Genomic DNA, 15,925 nt, shown 5'->3' on the forward strand with positions numbered 1-15,925 from the left:
GGTGAACTGTGACGGTTTCCAGGTGACAATCCACCACTACTCTGCTGTATTCCCCCCCCCTCCTCTTCCATCACTCTCTTACTCAGAAAAACTTATTAATGAAATGGCCTTAGCAGGAATATCATGTTTTGTGTGACTCTGTACATGAATAAAGTGAAAATCATGGATGTAAGGAAGGAGAAATGGTTTTTCTGGAAAAGGCAGAAGGCTGGAGCCTCGTGTGATGATGAAGGTGAGCAGGTGTAGTGTTTCCTTCCACCCATTTGGAATCACAGCATGGGTTGGGTTGGAAGGGACCTTGAAGCCCATCCAGATCCACCCCCATTCCACTATCCCAGGTTGCTCCAAGCCCTGTCCAGCCTGACCTTCAACCCTTCCAGGCAGCCACAGCTTCCCTGGGGAAACTGCCAGGGCCTCTCCCCCCTGCCAGGGTAGAATGTCTTCCTAATATCCAACCTAAACTTCCCCTTTTTCAGTTTGAAGTCATTATCTCTTGTCCTGTTAGTCCAGCCCCTCTTCAGCTTCCTTACAGGCACCTTTGGATCCTGGAAAGCTGCTCTGAGGTTTCCCTGGAACCTTCTCCATGCCACAGGTTTCCAGCCTGTCCCTGTCCCAAAGTGTCCCCCCTGATCAGATCATCCAGTCACCAGAAGGCTCTCAATGTTCCAATATTCCCATATTTTAATAAGAACAGTTGAACAGTAACTCACTTCCATACATTCCCAGAGTACAAAAACTTCCCTGGCTCCAGTTCCAGGCGCTCAGGATTTAAATATATCTACAGCCTCTTTCCATCGGTCACTGGGGACAACTGAGCTTCACCAGGAATAAATATTTCAAATATAACCTCTTGGAAACGTTCTCTTTAAAAAAAAAAAAAAATTCCCTTTCTTCTACGTTAGAATTCCATGGCAACACCTCCGGCATCCCTTTAGGACCAAAAAAAAAAATAGCTCTGTGCCACGGATGGGGGGGTGTGTTTATTGCTGGACAACAGGCCCTCACCAGGCTGGATTGTGCTTACCTTTCCCAAAGTTCTGCTCACAGCTCCAGCTGGGAAAGTTTCTGTGGGAATACTACAGTAACAGGCAAAGGAAACAGGAAAAGTAACTGGAAAAGATGGCAGGTTTTTACACAGTGGCAACTGGGAAGCTGATCCCGAGTTTTGGAGTGGTAAACCACAGCAGGGAGCTGCTGCTCCCCAAAAAAAGAGTCATCCCCAGTCAGATGACAACTCTCAAAGGCTCCTTCCCCACCACCCAGGGAAAACATCCCAAATCCTATTCCAGTAAAATGGAGCGGGAGGTGCTGACCAGGAAAAGCCTGTAAATTGAACCTTTTCCAGAATGGCTGGTTTTCCCAGACATTTTTCCAAGAGATGTTTTGGTCTCTAAGTGCCCAATTCCATGTGAGCTGGAGCAGTTGGAAGGTGGAGACTGAAGTGCCAGACTGCTCCAGTTTTCATGGAATTGTGGAAACACGAACCAGCACTTGGCTCCCACCTGCTATTTAAGAGACTCAAAACTCCCGGAAAGAAACTCCAAAGCTCCCACTCGTATTCCCAAGGAGTGAGCTGGCTCACTGCTGGGGTCTTTGGCAAAAAGCAGAGAGAAACCAAGGTTTCCCTGGAAAGCAATTTAGCCAGACTTATCTCCTGGATCAATTCCTGCCGGGGAAAATGCAGCGAATGTCACGGAGAAACACAACCTCGGTTCTCCTGATTGTCCACGTGGCATCAAAATCACCTGGAAAACAAACCTGCACCACCTTCAGAACCCACCCGAACACGGTACCTGAGCCACCCCCTCCGCTCCCAGGGAATCAACCTCCAGGGAGGAGTGACCGAAGTGTCACCCTGATGACTCTCCGGGAGATGGAGCTGCGGAATGAATTTTCAGAGGAATCCGGGGAAAATCCACTCCCACCTTGCTTCCCACTACCAGCTTCCCTCAGGCAAAAGGGCTATACAAAGGGGTGCAGCTCAAGGAGTCACAGTGAGTCCCACGTTATTCCATGTTCACCAGCGCGTGGAGCTGGGGCTGGACGGAGTCCTGCTGCGCGTGGAGCACCGTCAGCTCGCTCAGCGCGCTTCCCATCAGGGCTTCCTGCGATCCCGGCCCTCCGGATGACTTACAGTCCGTGCCGGCGGTGCCGCCGCCCGGGACGGCCGCCAGGCTCTGGTAGGGGCTGCTCTCGGGGAAGGACAGCAGCTTCTCCGGGATTTTGGGGGACACGGCGTACTCCTCGTCGGGGAGCTCCGTCTTGTGGCCGTCGTCGCTCTTCGACGCCCCCTCCACGATGACAAGGAAGGACTTCCAGGGGGTGTTCTTGTCGTGGATCTGCAAACGAAGAACCGGGGAAAGAGAAGGTCGGACACGCGAGACGGCAAGGAAAAAAAGTTTGATGCTGGCAGGAAATTTTTAGGATGGGGGAAGGGTCTGGGGCTCCTACCGAGGTGTGCCGGCGCAGCGTGGACTTGTCGGTGAAGGTCCTGCCGCAGGCGTTGCACATGAAGGGCTTCTCGCCGGTGTGGATGCGGTGGTGCCGCTGCAGCGCGTTGAGCTGCGTGAACTGCTTCCCGCACTGGTCGCAGCAGTACGGCCGCTCCCCTGCCACACAGCGCCGCCTTAGAGCCCCCAGCACCTCCCACGTACACCAAAACCCCTCCCTTTGGGGAAAAAAAGAAATCCCGCTTTCCTCCTTCCCCAGCCAGGGCAGGAGCTCGGAGCTGAAACAGCGTTCTTGCGCGCTAATTATCCCGGTTGGTTATTAACAACATCTCCACAGCCCTTGGAAGTATTCCAGGGAATTGCCAGCGCTCGGGAAGAAGCAGGAGCGGTGCTGGCATCAAGAATCAAGCCAGTGCATGCAGGGTCAGAATTCAAGCCAGAATTCCCCCCCTGGCTGGGGAATTCCTCGCTGGAATATACTGCAGTGTGTCTCAAACATAAAAGAGCACGTCCTACCTGTGTGGACCTTGATGTGCTGGTACAGGGAGTTCCTCTGGGCGAAGGTCCGGAAGCAAACCTCGCACTTGAAGGGTTTGGATCCCGTGTGGATCCGGTTGTGGTGCTTCAGGTATTCCTTGGAGGCAAAGCTCTTCCCACACGTTTCACACATGAAAGGCCTTTCCCCTAAAAAAAGGGGGGGGGGAAAGGAGAATTAAACCAACAGGGCTTTGGGAATGCTCCTAAACATCCCAGCCAAAACTGAGGGACCTTATGGAGCGTGTCCTCCCTCCAGGGTCTGAGGGGACCTTTAAAGGTCACCCAGTCCCAAATCCTGCCATGGGCAGGGACACCTTCCACTCAGCCCCACCACCCTCAGAGGGAGGAATTACTCCCCGATACCTAATTTAAATAAACCCTCCTTCAGCTTAAAAATCACAGAATATCCTGAGGTATCGGGTATTTTTAGTTTTCTCAGCAAACCTGCATCTGGAGATGACAGCATCTTGTTTGATATTAAAAAAACCAACAACAAAAAAAAGCATTTTCTGAAGGCAAACGGTTTCCAGCTTTCCCAGAACGGCTTGTTTGGGTTTTTTTTCCCCCCCTGTTTTCCGAGCCTCCTCCGCCCCGGGTCCCGATGGCTCCTCACCTGTGTGGCAGCGCCTGTGATAGATGAGCATGTGGTTCTGAGTGAACCGGGCCCCACACTCATCACAGACAAAGGGCTTTTCCCCCGTGTGGATTCTGAAAGGAGAAAGGAACGTTCAAACACCAGGCTGAGCTCTTCCCTCCGTGGAACAACCCGGGCCGGGGGTGTTCAGGGCTGGTGCAGCGCCGGATCAACGCCCAGAGCCAGGAATTCCAGGGTAAACACAGATGTTAAAAGGTATTTTTTTAAGGTATAACAACGTTTAAGCGGATCAACTCGTTTCCTTGGGCTAGGGAAGGGCAGGTGAAGCTCTGGGAACTGATAAAATCAGGTTAAAGCCCCTCAGAGATATTTTCCCCTTATAAAAATGCCCTGAGACAGATGAAAAAACTGATGAAATCAGGTTCAACCTTCCAGAGATGATTTTTTTCCCCTGATAAAAAAAGTCTCTGACCTAACAGAAATAAAATAATGGTTAAAATCTGGTTAAATCCCTCAGAGGTAATTTTTTCCCCTCAGGAAAGTGCCCTGAGACAGATAAAATCAGGTTCTACCCCTCAGAGATGATTTTTTCCATCAAACAGATAAAATAAGGGGTAAAATCAGGCTCAAGGCCTGCACAGTTGATTTTCGACCTGCTAAAAATGCCTCTTCCCTCAGACAGATAAAACAAGGGATAAAATCAGGTTAAATCCCTCAGAGATTATTTTTGCCCTCTTAAAAATACCCTGAGGCAGATAAAATAAATTATAAAATCAGGTTCAACCCCTCAAGAGACAATTTTTGCCCTGATAAGAACATCTCTTCCCAGAGAGGCAAAAGAATTGATACAATGAGATTTAACCCTTCAGAGATGACTTTTACCCTGACAAAATCACCCTGAGACAGACAAAATAACTGGTAAAATCAGGCTATAAACCCCTCAGAGAGGAAATCAGGTGAAACCCCTCAGAGAGGATTTTTGCCCTACGATCTGTCACTTGTTCTGTTCCCACCTCCGTTTTTTAACCCTCCTTGGCTCCCAAATCTGGTGTTCTCCCCCTTAAAACCCGGTCAAGCCTTTCCCAAATATTTCCAGGCTTCTTTACTGTCTTGGCCATAAGGAGGCAGCAAATGAGCTGGAGTAATTCCCGCCCTGATTGATCCCCTGGGAGAAGCTCTCCAGCAGCAGCAGCAGCAGCAGCAGCAGCAGCAGCAGCAGCAGCAGCAGCGCTCGACCTGTGACCTTCTAGTGAGGGCAAAGCAGAGGGGGAAAAAGGGAAACAGGGAAAGGCTCCAGGAGATTGCGCTCGTCCCCCCCCACCGGATCTCCCGAGGCCAGGGAAGGCCGATCGTACCTCATGTGGGTTTTTAGTGCCGAAGGCTGGGAAAACTTAGCCTCACACTCGGGGCACCCATAAGGCTTGTGGCCCGTGTGCGTCCTTTCATGGAGCCTCAGGGCGGTCCTGGAGCTCAGCCCCTTTCCGCACTGCTGGCACTGATGGCGCTCCCCACCACCCTCATGAACCTGGAGAATGTGCCTCTTGACGTCCTTCTTCCTCTTGAACTTCTTACCGCAGAGCTCACAGGGGAAGCGGCGCTCGCTGCTGTGCACGTGCCGCTGGTGGCTCCGCAGGTTGCAGCGGTTGGCAAAGGTCTGCCCGCACGTCTCGCAGCGCAGCACCAGCTCGGCCGCGATGCCGTGGCTGTGCTGGATGTGCTTCAGGAAGCTCTTCTCGTACAGGAACTCCTTCTGGCACGTGCCGCACTTGAAGTTGCTGCCCCGCTTCTTTCTGTCCTCGCCGGCCTTGGGACGGGGGTTCTCCCCAGGGCGGCCGTTGCGCTCCGCGCCCTCCGGTTTGACGGCGCTCTCCTCTTGCTCCTCCTCTCCCTCCGGCTCGCACGGCTCCTCCTCCTCTGGGTATCTCTCGTCTCCGGCAGCCACCTCCGCGCTCTTCTGCTGCTCCCTCAGCCTCCTGGTGTACTTCTTCTTGGGGATTTCCACAAACACCTTCCTCCCGGCCAGCCTCCCGCTCGCCCTCCGGATTTTGGCATAAGGGGCCTTCAGCACTTCCTTCTTCTTGTCCACCTTCTCCTTTGATTTGGCAGTCGGCACCTCCGGGGACGCCCCGTGGCTGGGCCTGGCCGTGGGGGAATCCGGGGGATCCCGCTCGGCTTCTGCCACGGCTCTGGGCTCGGGCGGGACGTCTGGCTGGGCAGCGCCTTCCTCCTCGGAGCTCTGCGATTCCGAGAAGTTCTGCAGCTCCAGCAGCACCGACTCCAGCATCTGCTTCTTCAGCTGGAAGCAGGTCTCCGAGAGGTCCAGGCACTTGAGCTTCTCGGCCATCTCCAGCATGCGCTGCACCCTGTCCTCCTCCACCTCCACCCGGGCCGTGTAGACGAACTCCAGGAAGGAGGCGAAATCCGCCACCTGCACCTCGTTGAGGAACACGTTGCTCCGGGGCCCGTCCACGGCCTTCTCGTTGAGGAAAACCTCCTTGAAGAACTTGCTGGTGGCCGCCAGCACGGCCTTGTGGGCCACGAACTCGGCGCGCACGCCCTGGTACTCCACGCTCACCGTCACGTCGCACAGGTGGCCCAGCAGGCGCAGCTGGTGCATCTCGTTCAGCAGGTTGATGGGGGAGGACTTGGATTCCAGCAGGACCGGAGGGCTTTCCATCTTTCTTCCCCCTGCAAGAAGCTGTTGATGACACCCCGCGTTAGCTAGCCGAACTCCCGAGGGTTTCCAGCGGCCAGAAGCCACCGCCGGGGTTTTGGGTGTTTCAGCCAGGTTGGGAAAGAGCTCTTGGAACTGAGTCCAACCTTGGACTGCTCTCCACCAGACCACGGAGGAAATTTTAGCTTGAATCCCACCTGTAATTTTACCTGAGACCCCCTCGGGACTATCAGAACCTGGAACAGGGATGGAGCAACAGAGGGGGATCGAGGGCATGTTCTGGTGAAGGCATGGGGAGTTAAGGAATGATTCCTCTCCTCAGCAGGCAACAGAAGGTAAAACTAAGCAAAATTCATTGCAATTCTAAAAAGCACTGCCTTAACACCATTCCCAGATGAAATTCCAAGTGCTTCACCGACCCAGGCGTGATGGATAATCACATCCACACACTGAAAGCCCAAAAACAAAAGAACTGGTGTACAAACCGCATTTCTCTGGATTTGAAGAGGCTCTGAGCGACCTGCTGAGTTTAACCCTTTAATTCCTGCTGGAATCTGGGGATTTCCTTTCCCCTTCCTAGGAATTTAAGGACCACCCACCAAATGCCTAAACAGCTAATGGCATCAAAACGTCACTTTTTTTACCCCAATAAAGCGATTTTTAACCACTTGTCGCGCTATTTCACAACCATTCACCTAACTCCCGTTTGAGCACCGCCCGTCTCTGGGAATACGTCCCCTTTCCAGAGGGCAAAAAAACAGCTGGAAAGAGACAAAAAGCTGCGGCCAGGAGCCCCAGAAGGGGAACGGGGAGAGGATTCCCAGGGAGCTGGGGCAGGCGACGGAGTGATGAGCGCTCAGTTCCTGCTTCCAACCCTTTCTGGAAAGGATTCTGGATCACAGGGGAAGCAGGGAGCGCATCCCAGCGGAGCGGTGGGGGAAGAAGGGGAGGAGATGAGGGAGATGGAGATGAGGCAGGATGAGGGGAAGAACAGGGGGTCTCGGGAGGGGTTGGAGAGGCAATGTGGGGGGCACAGGGGAGGGATCCCCGCACTCACCGACCGCTCCGGGCGCCTTCCCGGCCGCTCTCCCGCCCAGCCCCGGGCGCGGCCGGAATTGCTGACGCTCCACGGGCCCGGCCCGCCCCGAGCGCGGCCGCGGCGCGCGGGAAGTGACGCGCGTGGAAGCGGGGGGGGAGTGGAAACGGGCTGGGCGGCACCCACGCCTTTATTGAATAAAGAGAAATGGGAGATTTACAGCGGCCGCGCCCGGATAAACACGCGCACACACACACACACACGCACATGCTCTCCCGGCCGCCCCGCCCCTTCCCGAGGGGATGCTCTGAGCTGCATCCGCGCGTCTGGAAAATAAAAACTCGGGGCAGATCTAAGCGTTTCGCTGCAATGAACACCCTCGGGAGGGGTTACACCCCCCTCCTCCACCTGGAATCCAGCTGCGGCGCTGGGGATAACTCCCCTCATTCTCAGAGATAATTTTCCCCATCCCGCGTATTTTTGGGGGGCCAAAACTGACCTTACGAGTACAAGAGGGAGCGGTCGGTGCCCCCGGTGTCCCCAGCACCGGGTGCCACCCGCGCTGCTGTTTTGGCACCTTCTGGTTTGTAAAGTTTCCCCTGGTCCACCGACCAACCCTCCGGGGCGGAGCCTCCTCCCGGATGGGCTTCCCCAAATGTCTCTATTTTGGACCAGTTATGGTCCTTTTTGGGGGTGAGATCGATCAGGAAACTTCGCCAGTGAGCATTCCGATCGTGAATCTGGGGAAAAAACAAAACAAAACAAAACAAAACAAAAGGGAGGGGGATAGGAGAACAATTACACCTGATTTTTAACTAAAATCACTTCAAAAATGTAAAACCACATTCCTGGGGTCCATCGTGTTACGGGGACTAAAGTCCATAATAAGCACCTAAAATCCCGAGTCCTTCCTCGAATGTTTTTGGCTGGAAGAGACCTCCGAAATCACGGAGTCCAAACTCTGACCGATGACCAAATGCCATGTCCGGCCATTCCCCGAACGCCTCCCGGGATGCTGCGCCTCTTCTCCCAAAGGCCGGGAGACGCCTGGATTCTGCAGCCACCAGTGGGAGCTGCTGTGCCGTCGCCAAAGGAAAATCCCACACTCCCGGAGGCCGGGAAGGCGCGGCCGCAGTTTCTATCCCACCCCACCCCACCCCACGAGGTGACCCCGAGGGCCGGAAGGATGCCGAGGGATGCCGTACCGCCACGTGTCTGCGCAGCGTGGACATGTCGGTGAAGGTCCTCTCGCAGGCCCGGCACTTGTAGGGCTTCTCCCCGGTGTGGATGCGCTGGTGCCGCCGCAGGGCGCCCTGCTGCGTGAAGGTCTTCCCGCACTGCTCGCAGAAATAGGGGCGGGTCTCTGGGAACAACCAATCCCGGGAGACACGGCGTTAGGAGAGGGGGCTCTTTGGCCCCCATCAAAAAAAAAAAAAAAAAAAAAAAAAAGAGAAAGGATTTTACAGTATCTATAAAGGGGGTGTGGCTGTCGCATCCCTGGAACTGCTCCAGGCCAGGTTGGATGGGCAGCCTGGGATATGGAAGGTGTCCCATCTTTAAGGCCCCTTACAGCCCAAGCCAGTCTGGGATTTTATGCCTCCATGATAAATATTTCTCCGCTGCCAAGAAACCCTAAAATCAGCTCTCTGATCCCGCAGGGGGAACTACAGCCTTTCTCTACTCCTGGCACAAACCAGGCCTCAGTTTTCTTGTGAAAACATCACTGATGTGACACGAGGTGTTCCTGTGCTCCACTTAAGGAGCTAGGATTGGGATGAGCCCCGCTTCCAGCACCACGGAGTCCCCATCCCTGGAGGTGTTCAGGGAACGCCTGGATGGGGCCCTCAGTGCTCTGGTCTAGTGACAAGGTAGTGCTCACTCACAGGTTCGACTCGATGATCCTGGAGGTCTCTTCCACCCTCTGTGATCACCTAATCCAAGGAGCTGTGGAATGAAATGCCCCCATCCAAACCGGGAAGAGCCCCAGGGGCCACGGATTTGTCTCCCCAGCGCCAAGGGGCGGTTCCATTACCTGCGTGGACGTTGCTGTGCTGGGCCAGGGAGGCCCTGAGGCCGAAGGTTTTCCCACACACCTCGCACTTGTAGGGCTTGGCGCCCATGTGGCAGCGCTTGTGGCACTTCAGGTACTCCTTGGTGGCAAAATGCTTCCCGCACACGTCACACTTGAACAGGCGCTCTCCTGGGGAGAGAGGAACGGGATTCTCACGCAGGAGTTTCGCACTCCAAGGCTGGTCTTCAAAAGCACAGGATCACTGAGGTTGGAAAAGCCCCCCGGGATCATCGAGTCCCCCCACCCTGTGCCTGATCCCCACCTCGTCACCCAGCCCAGAGCACTGAGTGCCACGTCCAGTCGCTCCCCTCTCCTGTCAGGGAGTTGTGGAAAGCAAAAACTTCCCCCCCCCGAGTCTCCTTTTTTCCAGGCTAAAAGAGCTTCTATCCCTACTGATTCCTTCCTGCTGCTTGGAGTCTACTCTGTGAATTACAAAAAAAAAAGCAAAGGGCACTTTGTTCACACCCCAACCAGCAATTCCTAGCAGTGAAAAGGGAAAACCACGGGAGAAACCACATGGGGTACTGAATGCCCACCTGTGTGTGTCCTTTTGTGGCCGGTGAGTTTCCCTTTGTCGGCAAAGGAAGCCCCGCAGTCCTCACAAATATACGGCTTCTCCCCCGTGTGGGACCTGAAGGAGGCAAATGATTATTTAATAAATCAGGTTTTAATCCTGTGGGCCTTCCCACTACCTCGTGTCCTGCAGACCCTACCTGGTGTGATATCCCCTTATTTAGGACATAGGATTTGGTCTTTACCCTGTGCTGACTTCCCTTATTCCAACCCAAACAGGAAATCCAAGCAAAATCATTCCTAATTCTGACTTGTCAAGCAAGAGGCTTATAATTTATCTGCTATGCAATCTTTTCAGGCAAAGATGGGAAATTTTCCATGGGATGATTCACCCTCTCCTGGGAGCGGACACATCTGACACAGACACCATCAGAGAGCAACTCATCCCGTCAAACTCAGTGAGTGCAGCAGGAGCCCTGAGGAGCAGCACTGAGTCCCACACTAATTCCTCGCTCCGAGATGGTCTCTGAGGTCCCTGACTCACTCTTTAGTCTACACTACTCTCGATCAGTGAATCCCATGGGATTTCAGAGCCTGCTCCAAATGACTGGCTCCTGCCTGCAAGTTTGGACGGGGCATCCGTGTCGAAATCCCGACCACGGGCAACGCAACAACCCCACAGAGGCGAAGCCTTTGCGTAAAAGGATTAATCACATATCCTACAATCCAAGTGATATCCCGGTGTTCCCGCTCTGAGGAGAACGACTCACAGCTGGGAAGCCAGGAGAGGATAAAGGCACTGCAGGACCCTGTGCGCGCAGGGAGGGGGAACGGGGAGACCGGAGGCTGACCTGGTGTGGATCTTCAGCTGGGAGGGCTGCGCAAACCTGGCGCGGCAGACGCCGCACTCGTAGGGCTTCTCTCCGGTGTGCGTGCGCATGTGGAACACCAGCGCCGTGCGGGAGCTCAGGATCTTCCCGCACACGGAGCAGAGGGGCCGCTTGGCACGGCCCTCGTGCTTCCGCACCGAGTGGGTCCGCACGTCCCGCTGCCGCTTGAAGGTGGCGCTGCACAGGGGGCAGGAGAAGCGCCGCTCCTCCGTGTGGACGCACGCCCGGTGCTCCTTCCAGCTGGTGTAGCTGGCGAAGCGCTTGCCGCACACGTCGCACCGGTACACCTTGCCGGGCGGGCACTGGTGCGCGTCCCGGCAGTGATCCACGTACCTCTTGCGGGACACGAACTGCTCGTGGCACTTGTCGCACCGGATCACGTAGCGGGGGTCCTTGCTGGCCCCGCTTTTACTGGCCTTCTGCGGTTCGGGCTCCTCGCCTGGTTCGTGTTCCTCGCCGCCCTTCTCGTTTGGGTGTTGGTCACCCTCCTCGGGGCACACCTCTTTGGCTGCACCTCCTTCAGCTTCCGAGTATCCCGCCTCATAATCGCCCTCCTCCTCGCCCTTTACACTCATCTCACCTTCATCTTCATGCCCTTCTTCGCTCCTTGCTTCGGCTTCCTTGTGTTTCCCGTCCTGTTCCTCTTGCTCCGTGCTCCGTTCTGCTTCAGCAGTGGATGAAGCCCCGGGTTCCTCCTCACTCCTCGTGGCCTCAGATGTCGCATCCCAAGGCTCTCTGTCGGGATCTTTGTCACAGCTTGCGGCGTTCGGTCCAGCTGCAGGTGGAACCACCATCCAATAGACAGGCAGGAGTTTCCTCTCTTGCCCAGACTCGTGGATTTTCCTGTTAAAATAAACAGAGTGTAACTTCAATGTGTTTAAATGAGACTCAATTAAAATTAATTAATTGTTTCAATTCAGACATGTTGGCCCAGGGGGAAGAGTCATTTCCTCTGAATCGCTCTTTGCACCATTTAAGAAATTCACAGTGTGTTTGGAAAGCCCAAAAACAGGGGAATTTTGGGTAGAGTTGGACCAGGTAATTAAAGGCACTTAAGATGTCTCAGTTCATCAAGGATCTATATTTGTCACCTGACTGGGAATGTAGGATGGACTGTAAATTTTCCTTATGGACTTAAACCGAGGGAAATAAAGATTAAATGCCAATAAAGAGACACAAAATTCTTATTAAAACCCCAAGTCTGAGGCTTCCTGGGTCTGGTTGCACAAGTCCCCTTTAATTCCACGGGAAATTCCCCGAATTCATCCGGGAGACCTCAGCCCACTCATCTGCACCGCGAGCTCAGTGAAGCTAACCAAAAAAACCTGTCCCAGTTTCAACACACTCCGTGTCACATCCAAGGAATTCTGGACCTGGAGCAGGGAGGGCTTTGGCAATGCCTTTATCCCCGTACGTTCCCGAGGGTGCTGTACCTGAGGTGGGTGCTGTAGGCAGACCTGTGGGCAAAGCTGGCGGGGCAGCGCTCGCACTTGTAGGGCCTCTCCCCGCCGTGCGTCTGGACGCGGCCGGAGAGGCCGCCCTTGGAGCCGCCCGCCTTGTCGCAGCAGGGGCAGGCCCGGCGTTCCCGCTTCCCATCGGGCGCCCTGCGGACGCGCTGGGCCGCGTCCCTGCGGGGTGTGAGCCCGGCGTGGCGGGAGGAGCCGCGCTGGTGGCCGTGGGCGCGCGGGCGGTGCTGCCGCAGGTTCCGCGGGGCCGGGGATCGCTGCCCGCACCCCTCGCAGCGGGGCCTGAGGGCCAGGCCGGCGTCGTGCTGGAGCTCCACGCGCTCCCGGTACTGCCCCACGCGCTTCCCGCACGTCACTGGCGCTGGGATTTTCGCCGCGGGCCGCGGCGATTTCCTGCGTTCTGTCTCGGTGGGAAACTGGGAAATTAAACTCTTTCCATCTCCCCACTGCTCAGGCAGAGCGCTCCTAATCATCACACAGGCTCCCTGTGCCTCAGTCTGACTATCCTCGTTTTCCAGTCTAATGATATCCACACCGAGGGTGTTTGTGGAATCTGGCTTGCTGCATTTCGGCAGCTTTGCTGTCCTGGGCTTTGGGTCTGGAAAAGCGGTGTCCTCTTGCTCCAGACCCGCTGCTTGGCCTCCAGTGAGCTCATAGCCCGCCAGCAACTTCTTATGTTTTTGCCTGTCCCAAAGTTTCCTCTGCACAGGAATTGCCACGACCTGGGAAGAGTTCCTCGCGCTGGGGTTCTCCTCATGCTGGATGTGAGGCCGCTGGGACCCACCACTTTCACCTCTCTGTCCCTTCAGGTGGAGGCTCAAATCCAAGCCCTTCCTGCCCTCTGCCTTCACTTCTTCACAGATGTCGAGCAAATCCTTGCATTCCAGTCTCTCGGCTATCTCCTTCATCCGCTGGAGCTTTTCCGCTTCGATCTCCACTTCCGCCGTGTACACAAACTCCAGGAAGGAGGTGAACTCCTCCGTGTAGATGTCCTGCAGGGTCACCGTGCAGGTCTTGGTCTCCAGCATCTCCTCGTGCAGGAAGAGCCCCTTGAAATAGTTGCTGGAAGCTGCCAGGACGGCCTTGTGAACCAGGAACTCCTCCTGAATTCCCAGGTGCTGGGTGTGAACCGTCACGTCACAGAGGTGCCCGAACTGGTACAGGGAGTGCAGGGCCCTCAGGAGGTTGGGAGCAGCGACCTTGGACTTCATCAGGATTTTCTTCTTCTCCATCCTGCCAGAAGAAACACACAAACGTCTGAGTGTGCCCCCACTTTCCCAGTTTTTCCATTCAAGTACAACATCAGAAAGCCCAGCAGAATTCCATACCCATATTCCTCCTTGCGAGACGCGGTAAAAACCTCGAGGTTATCCCTGCCAACACAACCACCATCAGCAAATGCATTTGGCTTATCTATGGAAAAATTAAATGGAAAAGACCTCCAGGATCACTGAGTCCAACCTTTGACGGATCATCACCGTGGCAACTAAACCATCCCCCAGAAGCTGCAAATTGAGGGGAAAGGGGCAAAACAAAATTGTCTAAATTCTGCTGGAAAAAGACCCCTCACATCCAAGCTCCTGCTGTGTCATTCCCACAGCCAGCAGGGATCTTTGCAACACTCCCAACTCAACACCTTCCAGCTCTTCCCCACGTGGAGACACAACCCCACCGCCGGCTCCTCCGGCACTCTTGGAAGCTGCAGAAAGAAGTGCAGGTTCGGCCCACAAATCCACAAAAGCTCCCAGTTAATCTGCTCCCTTAACGTTTTCCAACAGGATATCCTTGGTTTCTGTGCTGACCCCGGGGCTGTGCAGCTTAAAGAAATCAATCAGCACAGCACGTGCTAATTTCCTGCTGCTCCTCTGCAAGATCCCCATCCGCGATAAGATCCCGATCCGCGCTCCCACCGGAGCTCTGCTAACGCCAGGATCTGATACAAAGCCAGATGGAAGAGATACATTCCAAGATCATCTCTTAGTTCATCTGGTTCTGGATTAAACCACCCCGCAAACTGTTGGCTGAAGTGTCTTTCCAATGAAAAATGCCACAAATTAATCCATTCCCACCATTTTTTCCCTTCAGAAAAAAAAAATGAGGTTCAGGGGTTTAGTTCCCATTTGGAAACCAATCTTCAGTTTTCCGAAGGGCTGCTGAGTCTCTGTGTCTCCAAAACACTCTCTTAAAGAATTTAAACGACAACAATATTTTTTCCCCATATTTTATGGATTTGTTTGTAACTTCTTTCCAGCCCGGCAATAAGCAAATAAAAACTTTAAAGAATGTGCATGTGCACAAGATTTGCAGAAAACATAGTTCATGCAACAGATTAATTGCAAAAGCACTTCAGTTTTGCCAGAACTGATGCAAAACTCAAACCATATTTCAATTCAATTACAGCTCCTGATAAGGAACTGGAATAAGTGCAACTGGAATTAGTACAAGTGGAATTAGGGCCACTGTTTTAAAAAATAAAGCCCAACAGTGGCTCCCAATGTCCAAGAAGAGATTTATATTTGTATATATTTTTTCATAATATAAATATTCCCAAAATAAAATCCCATTGTCCACATAAATCCACCATGCTTTTCCCTCAAGTCTTTCCAATTACATCTTAAGTTTCTCTGTAGAGAGTGGAAGAGGAAGTTTTTCCTTAATTTATTATCTTTCCAGGAAGGATTCCTTTAAACTCTCAGTACCTGCACGAGCACAAACAACAAAGGGCTCAAACAGGGATCAAAATGAGAATCCCTGGAATATTGACAGGGTAAACAACCAGAAGAGCCTTAAAGATGGATTGTGATAATAAGAATATATTTATAGCAGTGAGACAACAAGGTAACAGGTAAGAAACAGCATCACCAGGAGATAAATAAAAGCTGGAGCTGCTCCACTATGTTAATCCCCTGGAAAATTCCTCACAGGAATTCCCACAGGGTGCAGGTACATAAAGTTAGGTAGGTCAGGACACTGAGCAAATAGTAACAGGTTTCCAACCTGTTTGGGGATTTCTGGATAAGCCGAGGAACATGCACAGCAGCTGCGCTTATGTCCCATTTGTGCCCCACAAAAATCTCCATTTACCTTATTGGAGAATTTCCATTTACCCTCCAGAGCATCCCCATTCACCCTCCAGAAAAAACCTCCGGCTATCCCCCAGAAAAATCTCCATTTATCCTCTAAAGCATCTCCATTTATCCTCCAGAACAATCTCCCAACCATCCCGCAGCACACTGCTGGCCGAATTCCTCCAAACGTCTTAAACTTTTTTGTTTGTTTCTTTGTTATTGTTTTTTTTTAAGACACACAGCCCTTCAATTACCTTCGATTCCCCCCTGGAAAGGCTCCTCCCACGAGGAAATCCAGGCCGCGCCCGCTTCCCGAGGCTCAGCATCCCCCGGGAACGATCCCGCGCCGCGCTGCTCCTCGTGCCGCCGGCACAGCTGGGCTCGTCTTCTGCCCTTTCATTTATTAAGTGCGGGCAGCAGATTTCTACGAGTGCGTGAAACCCTCCTGCAAGGAAAGCAGAGAGCGGGAATGTTTATCCCAGCGCCGGGCACCAGCGGGAGCCGCCTCAGGGCGCGGCGGGGGCACGAAGGGACGCGGCGGGGGCACCTGCCACCTGCACGGGGCGCAGCCCCCCGCCGGTGCAAAGCCCGGGGGTCTCCCTCTTGCCGGGCAGGAGGAGCCAGG

General features: G+C 53.9%; 2 protein-coding genes and 1 long non-coding RNA gene across 3 annotated transcripts in view; 1 reads left to right on the forward strand and 2 right to left on the reverse strand.

Annotated features, from left to right (window-relative positions):
* Positions 1–175, forward strand: part of LOC114068856 — a 977-nt gene extending 802 nt beyond the window's left edge. The window contains exon 2 of the long non-coding RNA XR_003573681.1: positions 23–175. This is a non-coding gene — a long non-coding RNA (uncharacterized LOC114068856). The remainder of the gene's footprint in view (positions 1–22) is intronic.
* Positions 176–666: 491 nt separating this feature from the next.
* Positions 667–6,578, reverse strand: GZF1 (GDNF inducible zinc finger protein 1). Its single transcript, XM_027905261.1, has 6 exons — positions 6,466–6,578; positions 4,938–6,280; positions 3,601–3,695; positions 2,967–3,134; positions 2,452–2,609; positions 667–2,339 (listed from the first exon to the last, which is right to left on the reverse strand). Exons 2-6 carry the CDS (start codon positions 6,257–6,259, stop codon positions 2,007–2,009), a joined length of 2,076 nt encoding a protein of 691 aa, XP_027761062.1. The 5' UTR covers positions 6,260–6,280; positions 6,466–6,578; the 3' UTR covers positions 667–2,006.
* A 1,033-nt stretch (positions 6,579–7,611) lies between these two features.
* On the reverse strand, positions 7,612–15,699 carry LOC114068854 (GDNF-inducible zinc finger protein 1-like). The gene is made up of 8 exons (XM_027905262.1): positions 15,555–15,699; positions 12,709–13,465; positions 12,200–12,381; positions 10,728–11,609; positions 9,900–9,994; positions 9,325–9,492; positions 8,498–8,655; positions 7,612–8,032 (listed from the first exon to the last, which is right to left on the reverse strand). The coding sequence occupies exons 2-8, from the start codon at positions 13,462–13,464 to the stop codon at positions 7,793–7,795; spliced, it is 2,481 nt and encodes an 826-aa protein (XP_027761063.1). The 5' UTR covers position 13,465; positions 15,555–15,699; the 3' UTR covers positions 7,612–7,792.
* Positions 15,700–15,925: the final 226 nt, after the last annotated feature.

Source organism: Empidonax traillii, unplaced genomic scaffold, assembly GCF_003031625.1.
Source record: "Empidonax traillii isolate 1590-97213 ecotype Southwest subspecies unplaced genomic scaffold, ASM303162v1 scaffold1134:size187968, whole genome shotgun sequence".
Taxonomy (NCBI): Eukaryota; Metazoa; Chordata; class Aves; order Passeriformes; family Tyrannidae; genus Empidonax; species Empidonax traillii.

Coding starts and splice junctions, on each gene's coding strand:
- GZF1 (XM_027905261.1), bottom strand. CDS start 6,259: ATGGAAAGCCCTCCGGTCCTGCTGGAATCCAAGTCCTCCCCCATCAAC. Junction 3,696..4,937: donor GCACTAAAAACCCACATGAG/GTACGATCGGCC, acceptor TTCTCCTTTCAG/AATCCACACGGGGGAAAAGC. Junction 2,610..2,966: donor GCACATCAAGGTCCACACAG/GTAGGACGTGCT, acceptor GCTGTGTGGCAG/GGGAGCGGCCGTACTGCTGC.
- LOC114068854 (XM_027905262.1), bottom strand. CDS start 13,464: ATGGAGAAGAAGAAAATCCTGATGAAGTCCAAGGTCGCTGCTCCCAAC. Junction 11,610..12,199: donor GCCTACAGCACCCACCTCAG/GTACAGCACCCT, acceptor TTATTTTAACAG/GAAAATCCACGAGTCTGGGC. Junction 8,656..9,324: donor GCACAGCAACGTCCACGCAG/GTAATGGAACCG, acceptor GGTTGTTCCCAG/AGACCCGCCCCTATTTCTGC.